Source organism: Canis lupus, chromosome 8 (assembly GCF_003254725.2).
Source record: "Canis lupus dingo isolate Sandy chromosome 8, ASM325472v2, whole genome shotgun sequence".
NCBI lineage: Eukaryota > Metazoa > Chordata > Mammalia > Carnivora > Canidae > Canis > Canis lupus.
Window position 1 is genome coordinate 47,776,240 of NC_064250.1, and position 17,793 is coordinate 47,794,032.

Below are 17,793 nucleotides of genomic sequence, written 5' to 3' on the forward strand. Positions count from 1 at the left end.
CGAGCCTCTTGGCACGCCCCCTCCGTCGTGAGAGCATCCCTAGCCAATCAAATCCCGTCTCCTCCAGCACCACCCAATAGGTGTGCTCGGAGGCGGGGTCTCCGTGGGTGGAGACCGGGGATTGGAGCAGAGGATTGGAGTGACGCGAGGGGCAGAGTCTGTGGAGGAAGATGGCGGCCGTCGGCGGGTTGTCTGTAGCGGTGGCTGCGTTAAGGGCGGTCACTCCGTGGGCAAGGGGCAGGTACCACGTCTACAAAGGCACTTGGGGAGGGTGTTAAGTTCTGCGCCTCCGGGTCTAAGGGGGAAACTAAGGCCTGCGGGGGAGGCGAGGGTTTGGCGGGAGGCTGTCCAGGTGGAAGCCACCAGGTGTCCCTCTGCTGCGGGGCTCATCCTCCTGCCTTGCGCTGCAGGCTCCTCGCGGCCTTTCGCGGACCTCAGGCTCGTCGGGAAACGTCGTCCTCCAGCCCCGAGGCCGGCGAAGGGCAGATCCACCTCACTAACAGCTGCGTCCAGGTAGGCGTGCGGCGACTGCCCGGGGTACGGGGACTGCCCCTTGGCCTCCCCTTCTTTCTCTCTTTGCCTGGCGTTCTTGATCCCCACCCCCCACCCCATCTTTTTTTTTTTTTTTTTCCTTCAATTCAGAGGCTTCTGGAAATCACCGAAGGGTCAGAATTCCTCAGGCTGGAAGTGGAGGGAGGTGGATGCTCCGGATTCCAATACAAATTTTCACTGGATACAGTTATCAACCCCGACGACAGGCAAGAAGGAAGGGGTGGGTCTTCTGAGAACGTGTGGGAGGGATAAAAGTGGACGTTTAACTTCAAATTTAAAGGATCTGCTAATGGGATCCCTGGGTGGCGCAGCGGTTTGGCGCCTGCCTTTGGCCCAGGGCGCGATCCTGGAGACCCGGGATCGAATCCCACATCGGGCTCCCGGTGCATGGAGCCTGCTTCTCCCTCTGCCTGTGTCTCTGCCTCTCTCTCTCTCTCTCTCTCTATGACTATCATAAATAAATAAAAACAACAACAACAAAAAAATAAAGGATCTGCTAAGAACGCCTAACACCACCATTCTCACGCAGTGGGAGTACAAGTGAAGATTTGTTGTCATGACTCAGAACAACCATGTTATAGGAGGAAAGTTGGCCTGCCTAGGTCCTAAGTCCCTAAACATTGACCACTATTCATTCCATTGACTCTTTGGATCAGAGAAAAGCAAAAGCAGCACCTGTTTTAGAGGTAATGAGGAATGCCTCACCTGTATTTGGTCAACAGGATGTGCACCTTGGGGCTCAGAGGATATTGTGTATTTGGTGTTTATGATCGTCATTAATGTTTTCCTCCTGTCTTTTCAGGGTATTTGAACAGGGTGGGGCAAAAGTGGTGGTTGACTCTGATAGCTTGGCCTTCGTGAAAGGGGCCCAGGTGGACTTCAGCCAAGAACTGATCCGAAGCTCGTTTCAAGTGTTGAACAATCCTCAAGCACAGCAAGGCTGCTCCTGTGGATCATCCTTCTCTATCAAACTTTGATGTAACAACAGGTGATCCAGAGATTGCCACCGCTTGTACCAGTTTGAGGAACCTGGGATTAGTAGAATTCTAGAGGTTTCCTTCCAATCATGTCCTTCTCTCAATTTTATTTCCCTCAGTCCAGGAATGTTGTGTTTTGCCACTGTTATTTTCAGAATATGAAGCTTTTACACTTGATTTAATTCCACTCACACATTTCTAAGGCTAAGCCTCCAGGTGCTGTGATCTAAGATCTACTGACTGGTTGAAACCCACCCAGTATAATCTGTAGAGCCTCCAAGCTTCCAAAATTTGGAGTTTGTTTTCTGAGCTTCACAGCTGCTTATATATAGGTGTATAGCTATGTATAAAAGCTTCATTTTGAAGAAAGTCCTTATTTACTTGTGTTCTGGATCAGGGTCACAGATTGGGTAGCTTGAACACCGGCTAGGCTAGAGAGGATGAGAAAGGCAAAGGGAAGATTCTTTTTTTCATCTCACTCTTCTGAATGTGCTAGTTGAAATCCTTCTTTTTCTCCACTTCCCATTTGTTAGGGTAGATATATTTTTCTCTCTTACTAGCCTGTGTGCTAGATTCATAAAACCAACAGCCCACCCAGAAAACTTGGATCTAACTAACTCTCACTGATAACCTGAATCATTTGAAAAATAGTCCCCATACTCCATACTCACACAGACACTTAAAGATTCTGTGATCATTCAGTGACTGAGTCTTTTTAGGATACATTGTTTCACTTAATGCTGTAAAATGTCACTGGTCTCCTGCTTTGCAGGAAGTGGTCCATTTATTGGTATAGATAATGGATAGTTAGGGATTTTCTTTCAGGTTGGATTACCAGATAAAATGATGCCCAGTTAAATATGAATTTCAAATAAACGACAAATAACTTTTATTATGTCCCAAATATTTCATGAAACATCTACTAAAAATTATTTGTCATTTATTTGAAATTCAAATTTAACTGGGCATTGTGTATTTTTATTTGTTAAACCTGGCAACTTTTTTTTAGGGTCACTGAAAGAAAAGCTTTTAAAGCCAAGTCCATTAAATTTTAAAGTTATTGTTTGGGTATGGCACTTAATTAGGCTACAGAACTAGAATAATTGTGGCATGTATGTGACAGTGCTGGGGGATCCGGAACTGTGTGGACAGACAACTAAAAAAAGACAAATCCCACCATCACAACAAATGATTTATTAATGTTTATGTTGGGGAAACCACAACCAAATTGATTCAAATTGATTCTGGAAAAATTATTGGTTAAGCCTTTGTTTTCCTAAAAGTTCATTACAGCAAAAACTTAAATTTCTGAACTGGATTGGAATTAAGGTCATTCAGTAGAAGACTTTACCATTAAAAAAGGAAATGCAGAGTTTAGAGACAAGGTATCTGAGAGAAGCTTAGGTACTTAACATTTTCAATATGGGAAAACTTGGTATTTGGAGAAAGCAAACCTGTTGTGTGTACAAAGAGGAAGGAGGGGACACTCAGATTTAGCAGATTCAGGTTTAGCAGATTTCTATGGAAGGAAGCAGAAAGCATATCATGGGAGTGTCTGTAACTTTACTAAGACATTTAAAGTTACGCCAATACCTGAGCCTATAAGGTTTTCAATTCAGACTAAGTCTTTTCATCCTGTTTAAAAAGGGATTTTGTTACATTTTAAGTGTTAGAACCTATTCTTTTACAGAGTGCACTTTATTTTTATTTATTATTTAAAATAAGCTCATGCCCAACATGGGGCTTGAACTCATGACTGAAACCCAGAGTCACATGCTCTACTGACTGGACCAGCCAGGTGCCCCATGACGTGGTGATTTTAAAACGCATTCAGAGGGACGCCTGGGTAGCTCAGCGGTTAAGTGTCTGCCTTTGGCTCAGGGCATGATCCTGGAGTCCTGGAATCGAGTCCCATACTGGGTTCCCTGCATGGAGCCTGCTTCTCCCTCTGCCTATGTCTCTGCCTCTCTCTGTCTCTGTCTCTCATGAATAAATAAAATCTTAAATAAATAAAACTCATTCAGAGCGCAAACTTAAAATCTTTAGATGCTAACTAAACCATTAAATTGCATGGTCAGTTAGACAGGAACGGAGTCCCTTGAAATGCCCATATGTAAGTGCTGTTTTTTTTAAGATTTTATTTATTTATTCATGAAATTACATGAGAGAAAGACAGAGACGTAGGCAGAGAGAGAAGCAGGCTCCAGGCAGGGAGCCTGATGTGGGACTCGATCTTGAGACTGCGGGATCACGCCCTGAGCCAGGGGCAGGTGCTCAACCGCTGAGCCACCCAGGCATCCCTGTAAGTGCTGCTAATGGGAGAATTGGAATTCTCTGTTTTAGAAAGGGTGGGTTTGGGAGAAATCACATTGAGAAAGCCTTATGGGAAAATCTGAAGTAGTAACAAGACGTTTCCATTGGAGTAGGATGATACAGAAATTTTAAGAGCACAGATCATTGAGAAATAATACATCAAGGGAACAGTACAGTGGGCAATTTGCTTGGAATAAATAGTAAGCATAGTAAAATAGGTTTAGGGTCTTTTGCAGGCCCTTAGGACCAGATGCCCTCTTTCTGGTAAAGACCAACAGATGTTTTCACAAATTTTGCTCACTGTGCAAATGCATTTAGGAAAACTTTATATTCTTCTAGTATCCTCTGGAAGATTTTTTGCTTCCCCATTACTTTCAAGGGGAAAGGTCTTACTGTTGCAGAATTGGTTTTATTTATGCAAGTTATTATTTGGGGGCAGCATACCTTTACCTTTGCCCTAGCAAGACATAATGTAAGAACCAAAGGCAAGGAAGCCCTGCATCTGCTTTATGTTGTGAATCTGCCTTTTTTTTTTAAAGATATTATTTGAGAGAAAGTGAGAAGGAGCAGGGGGAGAGGCAGAAGCAGACTTCCTGCTGAACAGGGAGCCTGATGTGGGGCTCGATCCTAGGACTCTGGGATCATGACCTGAGCCAAAGGCAGACACTTAACTGACTGAACCACCCAAGCACCTGTGTTGTGGATCTGCTTTATGTTTTTGGCTCAAAAGAGGGGGGCCTTTTGGCCAACTGAACCACCGTGGTGCCTCAGCTTTTTAAATTTTTTTTTAAATTTAAGATTTTATTTATTTGAGTGAGAGAGAGCATGAGTGGAGGGTAGGGCAGAGGGAGAGGGATAAGCAGACTCCCCTTTGAGCAGGGAGCCTGAAGCAGGGCTCAATCCTAGGATCCTGAGATCATGACCCAAGTCAAAGGCAGACACTTAACTGACTGAACCACCCAAGCACCTGTGTTGTGGATCTGCTTTATGTTTTTGGCTCAAAAGAGGAGGGCCTTTTGGTCAATGTCCAGATCTTACCTTGTGGCATCATATTCTTCAGTTACGTGATTGATTGTGTAAACTGTAGGTGTCCCACCCACCCTTAGTTTCTTTGGGAATGTTGACAAGTCACAAGGGATTAGGAGAAAATAGGTTTAGAAGTAAGAGATTAGAAAGGGCTACTAAAGTAGGTGTCCCACAAGAACTTTCTAACTTTTCTAACTTCTCAGAATTGAAAACTCATTATTTCAGTCTTCTGTTATAAAGCATTGAGTGGAGGGTTAACATTTGGCAGGAGCATCTTTTTTTTTTTTAAGGTTTTTTTTTAAAATTTTTATTTATTTATGATAGTCACACAGAGAGAGAGAGAGAGAGAGAGGCAGAGACATAGGCAGAGGGAGAAGCAGGCTCCATGCACCGGGAGCCCGACGTGGGATTCGATCCCAGGTCTCCAGGATCGTGCCCTGGGCCAAAGGCAGGCGCTAAACCACTGCGCCACCCAGGGATCCCTTGGCAGGAGCATCTTATATGGAGAAGTGGGCAGCACTGATTGTATGGGGTAGCCCTCCCTTAAATGCTGGGTGAGAGTGGATACATTCTGTTCCTAGTGGACAGGACCTAACATTGCCCTCTGCAACATAATTATGGTCTTGCATGTTTGTTTCAGTGGCAGAAAACTACTTTACTTTTCTAGGTATCTAGCAATAGTGGTTTTTTTGTTTTTGTTTTTTTTTAAGATTTATTTATTCATGAGAGACAGGCAGAGACATTGGCAGAAGGAGAAGCAGGCTCCTCGCAGGAAGCCCGATGTGGGACTCCATCCCAGATCCTGGTATCATGCCCTGAGCCAAAGGCAGATGCTCATCCGCTGAGCCACCCAGGTGTCCCATCTAGCAGTAGTGTTTATGATTGCTCTTTTAAAATCCCTATTTGCCATTTCTCCACAGAAATGCTAACAGGGCTGTTTAAAGGAAAGTTTGCTTTAAGAAGTTTTGAAATAATTAATGTGGCTTTAATTGGTGGATAAATATATAAAGAAGGGAGCATTAAAGTGGTCTGTGGCCAAAGCTCTATTTAAAAATATTTTATTTTTTGGAAAGATAATACACATGGTACAAAATTCAGAAAGACACAAAAGGGGATACAGTGAAAAGTCTCCCAGTCCTGTACCCATCCACCCTGTCACCCTCCCCACAAACCACTGTTGTTTCTAAGAATTTACTCTATAGGAATAATCCCATAGATATAATGAGAAATAACATATACACAAGAATATTCATTATAGTATTGCTTATAATAGCAAGAGATAGGAAACAATGGAAATGTCCATCATAGGGGACTGATTAAATAAATTATGATTTATCCATTCAGTGGAATAGTGTACAATTATAAAATAGAATGAGAGTTCTTTATGTGCAAGTATGGATTAAGTGAAAAAAGCAAAGTGCAGAACAGCATGCATCGGATGCTATTTGTGTTTTTTATACAAAGAATTATGTGTATGTGCATAAAGTTTTTCTGGAAGGGTGAGTAGGAATGTGAGGATTGGGAGGAGGCGCAGCTCCAGTGGGTATATGGAAGAGTTGTAAGTTCTCTGAACGGTGGGGTATAAGGCAGAGTGGCAAGGATGAGGTCAGCAGATACCCACTTGTCTTTCCCCTTTCTTTAGATAAATAGCAGCATATGTTCCACTTTGTTGTACAGCCTTCTTTCCCCACTTAGTCTATTTTGGATTTCTTTTCAAGGCATTTAGAGCCATTTTTTTTCTTTCCTTTTTAGGCCTCTGTAACAACTAATTGTTTCTACTCTTTTGCTGTTTGTTATAATAAATAACCTATTACATGTGTCATTTCACATTTGATGAGAATATATCTGAAGGTTAAATTCCTAGAAGAATCAAAGAGTAAGTGCTTTTATAATTTCAAGACATTGCCATATTGTCCTCTTCAGAAGTTGTGTCAATTTAAACCCCTGTTAGCTATTTATGTGAGTACCTCTTTCACCAGATGCTTGCCAACTAGGAGTCTTAACAAACTTTTTGATCTTTGCCAATCTGACAGTTTCTAAAAAGTGTCTCAAGTGTGGTTTTGACTCAAATTTCTTTTGCTATATTTTCATATGTGTAAAATATGTAAAAACTACATATTTTTGTCTGCTGAAAATATCTCAACTAGTATAGTAACCTAGAGCAAATTGTTTAAACTCTATGTGTTTTAATTTCCTCATCTGTAAATTATGAATACAATAGTAAGGATTGTTGGATGATTAAATGAAATTTGTGTTCAGCACTCAGTATAGTGCCTGGCATGTAACAAGCATTCAATAAGTTATTATGGGATGGCTGACAATCAGAGCAGCAGGTAGGACAGAAGAGATTAAATTAAGAAAATAGCATTCATCTCCGTATCTTCAGACATATAGAGTATTGTTCATTTACATTGCCCTTCATCAGACAAATGCAAAAGCAGAGCTTTCTTTGTCTTAGAAGAGTAAAGAACATTTTTTCCATTGGATCCCAATCATAGGCTATTGGCAGAGCTGGCAAAAGGATAGGCACAGCCTTGTGTCTAATATTTAGACTTAGCCAATATGGTAAAGATATTTGGTTTAATATGAAATAAAAACAAAAACAGAGGAGCCCAGATGTACATTTCTTTATTCCACCATAGTTCTAAATTCCTAGCTAGCCAAGGTTGGAGTGGGTCTCTACTTGTAAACTGAGAAGGATGCTAGCCATCCCATTTTTGAAAGAAAGACAGCAAGGGCTTCTGAGTAGAGAGAAGAAACAACAATAGGAAATCTGGCTTCCCCTAAACAAGACTACACTGTATTTCACAAGCTAGAAAATAGACCTCTTATTTTTAGTACCTCAAACTGGTGTCACAAAAGGAGAGCCCAGGAGAGATTTGCTTCCTGAAGAAACTGTGTATTTAATACGGGTCCTCAGAGATGGGCACCCTGTCCTGTGGCACCCCTTACTGTGATGCACAGGAGCTATCATGGGTAGATTGTGAATGTTTACCCAGAGCTACTGAACATTTTCTTCAGCCTTGTTGAACGCCTTGGCTCCCCCTTTTTTATCAACTCCCCATATTTTTCATACTGCCCTCTTGCTGCTTGCTCAGTCACCATGCTCCCCTTCATTTTTGTCTCTTAACACTCAGCAAGCTAGTGTCAGTCTTCCTCCTGAGATGAGGGGATCTTCTGCCCTTCCCTGGGGCTACAGAACTGCTACAGGATGGAAATGTGGCAAAATCTGGCCCAGACGGGATTGGCTGAGGTGATGGTTCTTGGGAGGAGGCCTTGGAATCACTTTCCAAACTTCCCCCAATCCTTTTTTTGTTAAAGAGATACTGAAGGACCAGACCTGGGGAGATGTAACCTCTGACCCAGTTGTGGAAGCGTCAGGATGTTATGTGGATCCTGTCTGGGAAAGCCAATGTGAGGTCGAACCACCTTGCATGTTTGCACAGCTTGGGGGTGGATGAGGGCCATCCTTTGGTAAGCATCCCATAGCAAGGCCAGGACAGATGGCAGACTGGTCCTCATGGCCAGTGGCTGAAGCATTAAAGCATTTGGTGATGTTTGAGCCAAGCAAGGGCATGGCGGCATGAAGGCAGTGACAGAAGCTCACAGCCAGAGCCTAAGCTGGGAGAGCTGAAAAGCAGGCAGGGCTGGCTGGGAGCTGGGCTGCAGGGCCTTCTGCCTGCTTCTTCATGGTGTCTTCCCAGCTAGGAAAGCCTCTTCAAGGCCCCTACCTGAGGCTGGGGCCCATTTCCAGGTAGCTGTCCACACTGATCCCTCACTGCTACTCCTTGGCAGTGCAGTGTGGGGGGCCTGCCTCGGCCACATAACCTGGGGAGCAGTGGCAGCGGTAGGAGCCCTCGGTGTTCTCGCAGTGACCATGAGCACAGAGTGCAGCAGGCCCGTTCAAGTCATCACACTCATTCACATCTAAGAGGAAAGGAAGGAAGGAGAGAGCTGTAGGGAGCCTAGGTGCCTCTGGCCTGTTGCCTCTGCTGTTTCCACTAAGCTCTGGCCCCTGCCCTGCAGTGGAATCCTACATGTGGCAGTCAGAAGCTGAAGTCACTGCCCCAAACTAAGCAACTCAGAGACACAAAGCAGGTGGTAGTGGGCCCATCCTGTGCTCCTGAGTGATCATGCTCTCCTGTCCCTGCCTTTCTTCCTAGGAATCTCCAGGGAAAGGGTTTTCTATCCGCAGCACAGCAAGAGACCTTCCTTTGGCACTCCCTCACCACTTGGCCTGGCTCCAGGACACCCCGCTAGGGGGCAGCAGTGGATTTTCCAGCTATCCTAAATTCAGCCATGTATTCCTAAGTGAGCAGTGGGCCTGTCTGACCTTTCCACCTGGAGCCATCAGGGCCATCCTGCTCCCTGGGCATTGCCACTTGGATGGAAACTTACCCACACAGGCCATGTGGGCCATGTCCAGCTGGAAGCCCTCAAAGCAGTCACAGGTGTAGCCCTCCCTCACGCGCACACAGCGGCCGTTCTCACAGCCATTCAGGATGCCGCATTCCTCTGCCTGAAGCCCTTCGAAGCCAGCCTGGTGCTCTGGTAGGAGGGAGTCAGAGAAGGACGCTGAGGCCTTGCACTTAACCCTGGGGCCCTCACCCTCCACCACAAAGAGTTGCTCCTATTGAACTCCTAAGGTTGGGGTTGCGAGGGTCTAAAACCCTCACAGAAAGCCGCTGAAACAAAAGGCAGTATCCTTAAGAAATAAGTATGTGTCATTACTTGTGATGGCAGAGACATGGTGTGCCTTAAATGTCAACTTACTATTTTCACAGTGCCGGGGCTCCCAAGCAAGGGTGTCTCTACAGCTTTGGTTTTTTGTGGTTGGTGGTGGTTAAAATCTTTGCATAGTTTTTTGTGGGAGGGAGATTGGCAGCAAAAGGGGATTACCCTCAACATAAAGCAGAACTGAGCGATCTGCTTGGACACCTCCTCTCTGTGCAGCTCCCAACCCTGGGAAAGACACCCTATCCCTGTCCCCATGCAGTCTGATAGGGTGGCTATGCCTGTGGCAGCTACTGTATCCATCACACAGGTGCCGGGCCTGACTTCGTTAGAATCCAAGTCCTGAGTGCTGGGGTCATTGCCACTTACAAACCGAGTCACCACAGCAGGCCTTTAAAGTGGTTAGAAATCCTTAATGCACATTTCAGGTCACAAGCGTGAGCTCGTAGAGCAGGTTATTCTGCACATTGTGAGTGTGTGGAGGGAGAAAAGCAGACTGGAGTGTACCTGCTTTCTCTTGCTCTCAATTCCCTCAGGGAAGCTTTTGAGGTTGAGATGGTGTCCTGTACCTCTCTGTGTCCCCAGTGTCAGTTCATCAGAGAGGGTTGTTAGGGTCTGACCCAGGCATGTGGAGTTGCCCCTTGAGTGACCTGTGAGAGGGCTTGGTGCATCTTTCCCCCTCCTTGGCCTCATCCCACTGGCAGTAGGTAGGTAGGTAGAGATGGAAGTAAAACAGCTTTGGCCCCTATCACTTCCCCATTTTTGCAGCAACACAGACCTGGCTGGCTAGCCACATAGTGGGGCTGGAGTTCTGAGGGCTGCAGGGGTGACTCAAGAACTGGTGTGTGGTCCCCTGTGTGGCTGGCTGTGTTGGGGAAGGGTGGCTCTGGGATGGTGTCCTCAGGGCCCAGGTAGTTGTAGAAGGGGGCCCCATCTGGGCCGTAGAGGCTGTAGTGCAGGTCCTCGGGTCCAGGGCCATACTCATAGCCTGGCCGGAAGTGGACTCCAGCCTCCCGCTCCGCTTCAATCCGGGCCACATTGCACAGCTGAGCATAGACCTCTGTCAGGAAGGAGGGAGAAAGAAAGCTGCCAAGTTCCTGGTAGCTAAAGCCTGGTCGGCTATTCCCTTACTCACTGCCTGGGGAGTGGGAACATGCTGGGACTGGTGCCCTATGGGAATTCCTGGCAGTGCTCTTCCCACCCCACCCTACCCCACTCCCTGTCCTACTTTGTCCCCCAGGTAATAGGGATGGAAGACAGGGCCACGCTCTGACTGCTCTACTCCTTCTAAATCTGTTCCTCCAAGGTAAGGGCATTCCCTCCCCTAAGGCCCTTCCCCACATGCAGGCATGGGTCACCCTTCTCACCAGAGCTCCTAGGGGGGCACAGGGCACATTGCTGGCTCCAGGCCTCGCCATCTTGGCAGCAGCATTCTGTATAGGTGGTGCGGCGCCCGTGCAGGGGTTGGCTGCACACGTAATTGGTGACTCTTTTCCAGCAGATGTCCATGTGGATGTCGTGGTCAGGCAGGTCCTCTGGTGGCACAGAAGCGTGTGAGCCCTCCCAGTCCAGATCCACCCCTGCTGCCCCACCATTCCAGGCCTACTGACCTGTGCTACCGGTGCTGTTTACGCAGCGCTGCTGGCTGAGGTCCAGGGTGAGGGGGGGGCTGCAGAAGCAGTGGAAAGAGCCTTCAGTGTTCACACACTCACCATTCTCACAGGCCATGTCCTGGCACTCGTCGTGATCTGTGGTGGCAGAAAGATGGAAGGAATGTATGGGGCAGTATCAAGGCAGCTTGCCCATGGACTGTCTTCGTGGAACTGGTAATGAAGTTGTAGCATCCTGCTTCCCCCTCCTCCCCTGATCCAGCCTGGTGTGGGAGACCCCTCCCCAGGGGTGCCTTTCCAACAGGTGACCATGTGCAAGTCCTGACAACTGCACAGCTCCCTACACTTCAGGCCTGCCTGATGCAGGGGGATCTCCCAGGAGGAATGAGCCTGGCTGGCAGGGGCTCAGTGAGTGGTCAGCGGTGGGGGTGGGGGTGGGGAGGGGTCATGTGTGTCCTCACCCTCACACTTCCTGTGGACGGCATTGTAGTGGTAGCCAGCATTGCACAGGCAGATGTAGCCAGGCACCGTGTTGAGGCACCGGCCATTCTGGCAGAGACCAGGCCCGAACATCACACACTCATCTGCATCTGTGGGAGGGCAGAGATGAGGTGAGAAGCAGGACGAAGCAGAACTTAAGGGGCTCCAGAGCCAGACTTGGTGGGTTGGAATCCTGGTGCTCCTACTGGCTAGTTAGGTGACTATGGGCAACTTGCCTGAGTTCTCCTTGCCTTAGTTCCCTACCTAAAAAATGTGGATACTACCACTTAACCTCTTATTGTTATGAAGACTAAAAGATTAATATATGTAGGTGCTTACATAGTGCCTGGCACATAGCAAGCACTTAAGGAAAGCCACTTCTGTTTCTATTATTTCCGTCGCCAGCTTCAGATTAGGGCATTGAAGGGCTCATAACTGAACTACCTGCTTTGAATGTGGGTTCCCCGAAGTTTGTAAGTGGGGCCAGGGAGATAAGCAGCTGTCTTTGTACAGCAGTACTCTCCACCCTGACCCTGTCCTCTGTGACTGGGTCAGTCAAAGCATCATAGTTTGTTCTGGAGGGTTTAGCCGTGGGGGAGCAGAGAAACTGAGGTCGGGTTATACAGACATCTCCAGGAAGAGCTTAGGTCAGACGTTCTGGCTACAAATCTACTGGGTAGTCAGGGTAGTCAGCCCTGGGACAGAACAAGGGAAGCAACCAGGGGAGCGGGGTGGTTTGGTAGGCTGGGGCTGCATGCAGAACTTCCCCCGGGGACCTCCTAGAGGACCAGGCTGGGTCCGCTCAGGTGAGTGGAGTTTGGGGAGGTGGGTCTCTAGGGAGGTTACCTGTATACGTGGTCTGTCCAAACATCCAGGCTCCGTCCACAGGGATGTAGCCTTTACCACTAGGGCAGATCTCACTGAATTCAACTGTGTAGGGAGGCATCCAAGCTTAGAGACAGAAGGGCTGTCCCCATTCCTCTCCCCTTCTTTCAGTGTCACTCTACAGAGCTGACACTGAGGAATGGGACCCTTGGGGCCTTACCTGAGTCCTCAGCTGGGCAGGGGTCACAGGTGTCTCCCCAGCTGGCGCCCTGAGTGCAACAGCACTCGGCTTGTGTGGTGTTCCGGCCCAGAAGGCTGGAGCAGGGCAGCTGGCCATTCTGCCCAGAGTAGCATTCCATGCGGACAGGGCCTGGGGGGTGGTCCCCTGGTGGGGCCTCAGGAATACTCTGACCTGTGTATGATAGATGCCCTTTATTATATTGTCTGGGGCACTCCAGCTTTTGAATTTATTTTCAAAGTTTTACGTTTATATTAGCACTTCACAGTGTACAACATGCCTTTACCTATATTGTCTCACTTGTTGCTCTCGACAGCATTAATATTATCAGCTCTCTTTTACAGATGAGGCAGTTGAGGCTTAGGGAGGCTAAGTGACTTGCCATGGTGACTTGCTATGGCCACCAGCTATTAGGCGGCACTGACCCCAGTTCTGATACCCAAACCCCTGCTCTTTCAGGTCTAGCTCCTGCCGCCCTCACTGTACCCCTGGTCCATGGCCTGCCATATGGGCAGGCCTTCTGCATTCCTCAGCTCACACTGTAGCCCAGGCCCTCTCACCTTCCCTTGTTCCAGTCCCTGCTTTCTTCTCCCCCAGTCAGAGGAGGCCAACTGAGTCCTAGTCCAGCCTGGAGTGAGGGGCTGAAGCCACCAGCTTGGGTAGAGTGAGCCGGGAAAGTGAGGCTCAGCTCAGCTTCAAGGCCTCCGACTCGGAAAGGCCCCCTTTGGGGCTCCATCTGAGACCCCATAGGCACCTTAAATTGGCATCGGTTCTTCCTGAGCCCCTCAGGGTTGTCACAGCCCTGAGCTGCCTAGACGTGCCCTGGCCTGGGGCGGACGTCCTCTAGTCTCGACAGTTGCCGTCCTCCGGCTCCTCGCTCCGTTCCACCCCAGTCCTAGGCGGCAGCCTTGCCCACACTGCCCTGGGCCCGGCCGGGTTCCCTCTCAGGAGCCGGAGCGCTGGAAGCCAGTGGCAGCGCTCTGTAGGTGGCGGAGGGGTCCCTGCAGGACTAGGGCCTGGGGTGGGGGCGCTCACCTCCAGCCAGCCGCGGGCGGCAGTGCCCCTCCTGAGCGTCGTACTCCTCCAGGTCACTGGCACAGAGGCAGAGGAAGGAGCCCTCCACGTTCTCGCAGAGCGCCGCCCCGCACACCGCCAGCATGAGCTCGCACTCGTTCACGTCTGCCGGCGCGAGCACAGGCTGGTCGGGGGGACGCCGCGGCCCGTGGCCCATGCCCCCTGCCCCTCTGCCTCCAGCCGGGGCAGATCCTCCTCTTACTCCCTCTAAAGGAACCAGCTGGGTCTTGGGGAAGAACAGAAGGGAGTTAGCAGGAAGGAAGAACAGATGAACACAGACCATGAGAGGGGAGAGAGGAGAAGGGTGCAGAAAAGGGTCTGTCTACTAAAGGGACCAAGAGGAAAGATTTCTCTGTGCATTCTCGGGAGGCGCCTCCGGAGACCCCGCTGGGAAGCGTGGCGCCCTCCCTAATGTGCTCGCTCCCCCTGCTGGTAGAACAGGACTGGTTTCTCCTACTAATCTGGTCAGGGTGCCAGCTGTAGGGTTGAAATCACCCACTCTGTGAGGACCTATTATGTATGGAACCGTGTGACCTTGAACATTTCAGGAGGAGGACCCTGGGGCCTCTCTCCAGGACAGCCACGCCCCGTGGAGATGGGCCCAAGGGCCCACAGGCCTTCCCTTCCCTGGCCCCAAGCCTGGCTAGCCTGGCTTCTCACCAACACAGTCCCAGCCGGAGGACGAAGTCTCGAAGCCCTGGTCACAGAGGCAGCGGAAGGATCCGTCAGTGTTGTCGCAGAAGCCGTGGCTCCCACACATGGTGTCGTTGGCACACTCGTCTATGTCTGTGGGACAGTGGGGACTAGAGTGTAGGGTGCACTTTTGCTCTGTTTGCTGGGAACACTTGGTCTACTGACACCAAGGTCTGTGGAAAGGGACTTCTAAACACAGGACAAGAACACTCTAACATTAACATTTCTCGTCGATTGCTGTTCAAGCCCTGCTGCATAGAAAATATGCAGACTTCAAAGAGCTACAAAAATAGTGTCCTCAGGACAAAGGACTTTCTAGCCGGATACCTGACAAATAGGTGTCCTCAGCCCTCCTACCTCTGATGCCCCATTCCTACTCACCGATGCAGTCTCCAGTTGGAGCCATGTGGAAGCCAGGCTGGCAGCCCAGGACACAGCGGTAGGAGCCAGGGCTGTTCTCACACCTCCAGGCCCCACATACTGGGTCTCCATAATCCTTGCACTCATCAATATCTGTCCCCAGAGCCAAGAGAGGGGACAGAAATGGGAGGGTCATTGCTCTGGCCCCACCTCTTTGGCATTACAAGGTCATGCCCCACAACTTTTGTTCTTGATCTGTTACAAACTACACTGCTCATCTCAACTCCAAAACATCGCTGGTGTCAGCCAATGCCATGTTCAGGATCACTCCTCCTGACCCAGCAGGGATGGTTATCTAGGTAGAGAGCTACATGCTATTTAGGAAAGCACTGAGCTCTTTCTGTGACACCCCGGTCCCCCCACTCCCTTCTCCCTCTAGCAGAATACTTTATGATTATATAAAATCTTCACCAAAGTGTATTGCAGAAAATTGTCTTCATATCTGTCTCCCTTGCTCAATTTCAACACTGTCCATAACTGTCTATTTGTCCTAGCAAAAGACATTGAACCTGGCAGGGGTTTAATAAATATCTTATTGAATTAATTTAGCTTTAAAAACTCTGCTAGCATAAGGATTATGATTATCTTCATTCTGTCGTCTCTGGATAGGCCCTGAGTCAGCAGAGACTCAATAAATGCATTATCCATTGGATGATTAATCTGGAAAGTGCTCTGCTTCCTGCAAGCTGCAGTTCCTGGTCCCGGGGAGCTGAGGACCAGGCAGGGGTGGAGGTGGGCAGACATGGGGCAGTGCCCTGTCCACTCGCCTTGGAGCCCTTACCCACACACTCCCCGCTCTCCGGGGAGGGCTGGAAGCCGGTCTCGCACAGACAGTTGAAGGAGCCCTCGGTGTTGACACAGTGTCCTCCCAGACACTGGTCTGTGACTGCACATTCATCCACATCTAGAATAGAGACCTCTGTCAGCAGACCCAGCCATGGGTCCCTGGGGCCCTCGGGAGCCCAGAGGAGAGCCAGAGAGTGGCTTAGGGTAGGAAAGGGCCGGAAGATCTGAGGAAGAGTCCAGAGCTGGAAGCCAGAGGCCCTGCTGCGGGGAGGAGCCCTCAAACTAGGGCATTATCAAGGGCAGAAGGGTAACACCCAAAGGGTTCAAAGGGCACATGTGTGTCGTAGACATCACAGAGAGGTCCTGTGAAAGGTTCTGAGTGCCTTCCTGGCACTTGGCTCCCTGTCACCATGCAGCTTCCCACCTCCCATCTCGGGGTGGCGGGGGGCACTTTATTTTCATAGTCTAGACATAGCCTCCAGCAGCCCCTGCTGCTGGCAAGTGGACATGGCCAAGCTGGCTTCTCACCCTGGCAGCTGGTGCCCCCCTCTGCGCTGGCGAAGCCTGGTGCGCAGAGACAGAAGAAAGACCCGTGGCTGTTGAGGCACTCGCCATGGGGTGCGCAGTACTCCTCTCCCACACACTCGTCCACGTCTGCAAGGACAAGGTGGGCAGTGGTGTCTCCCAGGCGTGTTGCCACCTGTCCCCCCACACTCACTGCCCACAGTCCCCGATGGGATACGGAGCCACTCACCCTCACACACGGTGCCATTGGCCAGCTGGAAGCCTGGGGGGCAGAGACACTGGTAGGAGCCAGCCGTGTTCTTGCACTCGCCTCCCTGGCAGCTGCTCTGGAGGTCTTCACACTCATCCACATCTGCACAGTCACACAAGGGGGAAGACAGTCCGTGGCAGCACCTCCCAAGAACAGGATCCAGTGGGGAGGTCTTCGGAGGACCTGTCCCCTGCCTAAGGAGCCTGGACCCGTAGGGGCATCATCCCCTTGTAAAGCAGCACAGCTGGGAGAAGCTGGCGAGGGAGCCTTTGGAGAGCCTCGTGACTGCAGCTCCGTCTACTTCATCCTGGAGGAGCCCAGCTGCCCACACAGTGCCCTTGGGGACACTCAGCCTCTCCCAGCGACCTTGGCTAAGGGTGGCCAAACTCGCTGTCCTTAGCATGGCTGAGACAGCTTAGGTTTTACTGGGAAGCGATGGGAAACAGATGAGAAGTAAAGGAAGGAAACACGTGAGAACCTGACAAGGTCACAGGACTAGGCTCTGGGAGCAGGCCTACAGACGGCCGAGTACAGGCCGATGTTTCCCAAATATGCACCTAGCTGCCGCCCTTACAAAGAACACAGGAGACTGCATGTGGAGCAGACTCCCCTGAGGCTTCTGATCTGGTGGCTCCCTGGCCCCCTACACCCAGATGTGCAGTTGTCTTTCCAACTCCTGTTGAGGAGCGGTGAGAATAGGTGTCCCCAGGTAGCCCACCCAAGGTGGACAGAAGGGCCCCCACCCCAGCCTGGGAGCAGCCCCTGCTGTGTCTGGTCACTCCCTTCTCTAAGGGCAGTGGGTCAATCTCCTGCAGCCGGTCTGTGCTCCCCTTCCTGCCGGGCAGGGGGAGGGGGCTCTCACCTTCACATGTGTGGCCCAGGGGGCTGGGCCGGTAGCCCTCCTCGCAGTCCCTGCAGGAGAAGGAGCCGGCGGTGTTGGTGCAGACTCCCGTGGGGCAGACTCCCGGGAAGGCACACTCATCTAGGTCTGGGGCAGACAGCCAGCCAGTCACCCCGGGGCCTGGCAGAGGGGCTCCCTCCACCTAGCAAGGCAGGAGGCCCCCCACACCTCTGGCCTCCCTCTCTGAGCTTGTAGGACTCTCTCCAGGCCTCTGGGGAGGGGCAGGCCCTGGCCATGGGCCTTCCGTAGGGCAACCCTGGTCCCCCTCTCCCCAGAATGCTCTGGGGGTAGCTCTACCATCAGTTTCCCTCTTGTGTCTGTGGCTCCCTCTTTTTCCTCCTGTCCTCACCCCCATACTTGGGGACGGTGACAAGAGATGCTCTCCTTGG

At 50.1% G+C, this 17,793-nt stretch overlaps 2 protein-coding genes across 2 annotated transcripts in view; one reads left to right on the forward strand and one right to left on the reverse strand.

Annotated features, from left to right (window-relative positions):
• The first annotated feature begins 100 nt into the window (after nt 1–100).
• ISCA2 (iron-sulfur cluster assembly 2) lies at nt 101–7,478 on the forward strand. The gene is made up of 4 exons (XM_025444171.3): nt 101–241; nt 411–513; nt 643–758; nt 1,355–7,478. Exons 1-4 carry the CDS (start codon nt 171–173, stop codon nt 1,527–1,529), a joined length of 465 nt encoding a protein of 154 aa, XP_025299956.1. The 5' UTR covers nt 101–170; the 3' UTR covers nt 1,530–7,478.
• LTBP2 (latent transforming growth factor beta binding protein 2) overlaps nt 5,911–17,793 on the reverse strand; it is a 101,497-nt gene continuing 89,614 nt past the window's right edge. Inside the window, exons 22-36 of the mRNA XM_025444170.3 lie at nt 17,366–17,491; nt 16,483–16,605; nt 16,257–16,382; nt 15,724–15,846; nt 14,904–15,035; nt 14,490–14,615; nt 13,791–13,934; nt 12,738–12,929; nt 12,539–12,622; nt 11,674–11,802; nt 11,213–11,350; nt 10,970–11,137; nt 10,381–10,662; nt 9,267–9,416; nt 5,911–8,795 (exon numbers count right to left, since the gene is read on the reverse strand). Coding sequence (XP_025299955.3) covers nt 8,650–8,795; nt 9,267–9,416; nt 10,381–10,662; nt 10,970–11,137; nt 11,213–11,350; nt 11,674–11,802; nt 12,539–12,622; nt 12,738–12,929; nt 13,791–13,934; nt 14,490–14,615; nt 14,904–15,035; nt 15,724–15,846; nt 16,257–16,382; nt 16,483–16,605; nt 17,366–17,491 — 2,189 coding nt within the window. The 3' untranslated portion in view covers nt 5,911–8,649. The remainder of the gene's footprint in view (nt 8,796–9,266; nt 9,417–10,380; nt 10,663–10,969; nt 11,138–11,212; nt 11,351–11,673; nt 11,803–12,538; nt 12,623–12,737; nt 12,930–13,790; nt 13,935–14,489; nt 14,616–14,903; nt 15,036–15,723; nt 15,847–16,256; nt 16,383–16,482; nt 16,606–17,365; nt 17,492–17,793) is intronic.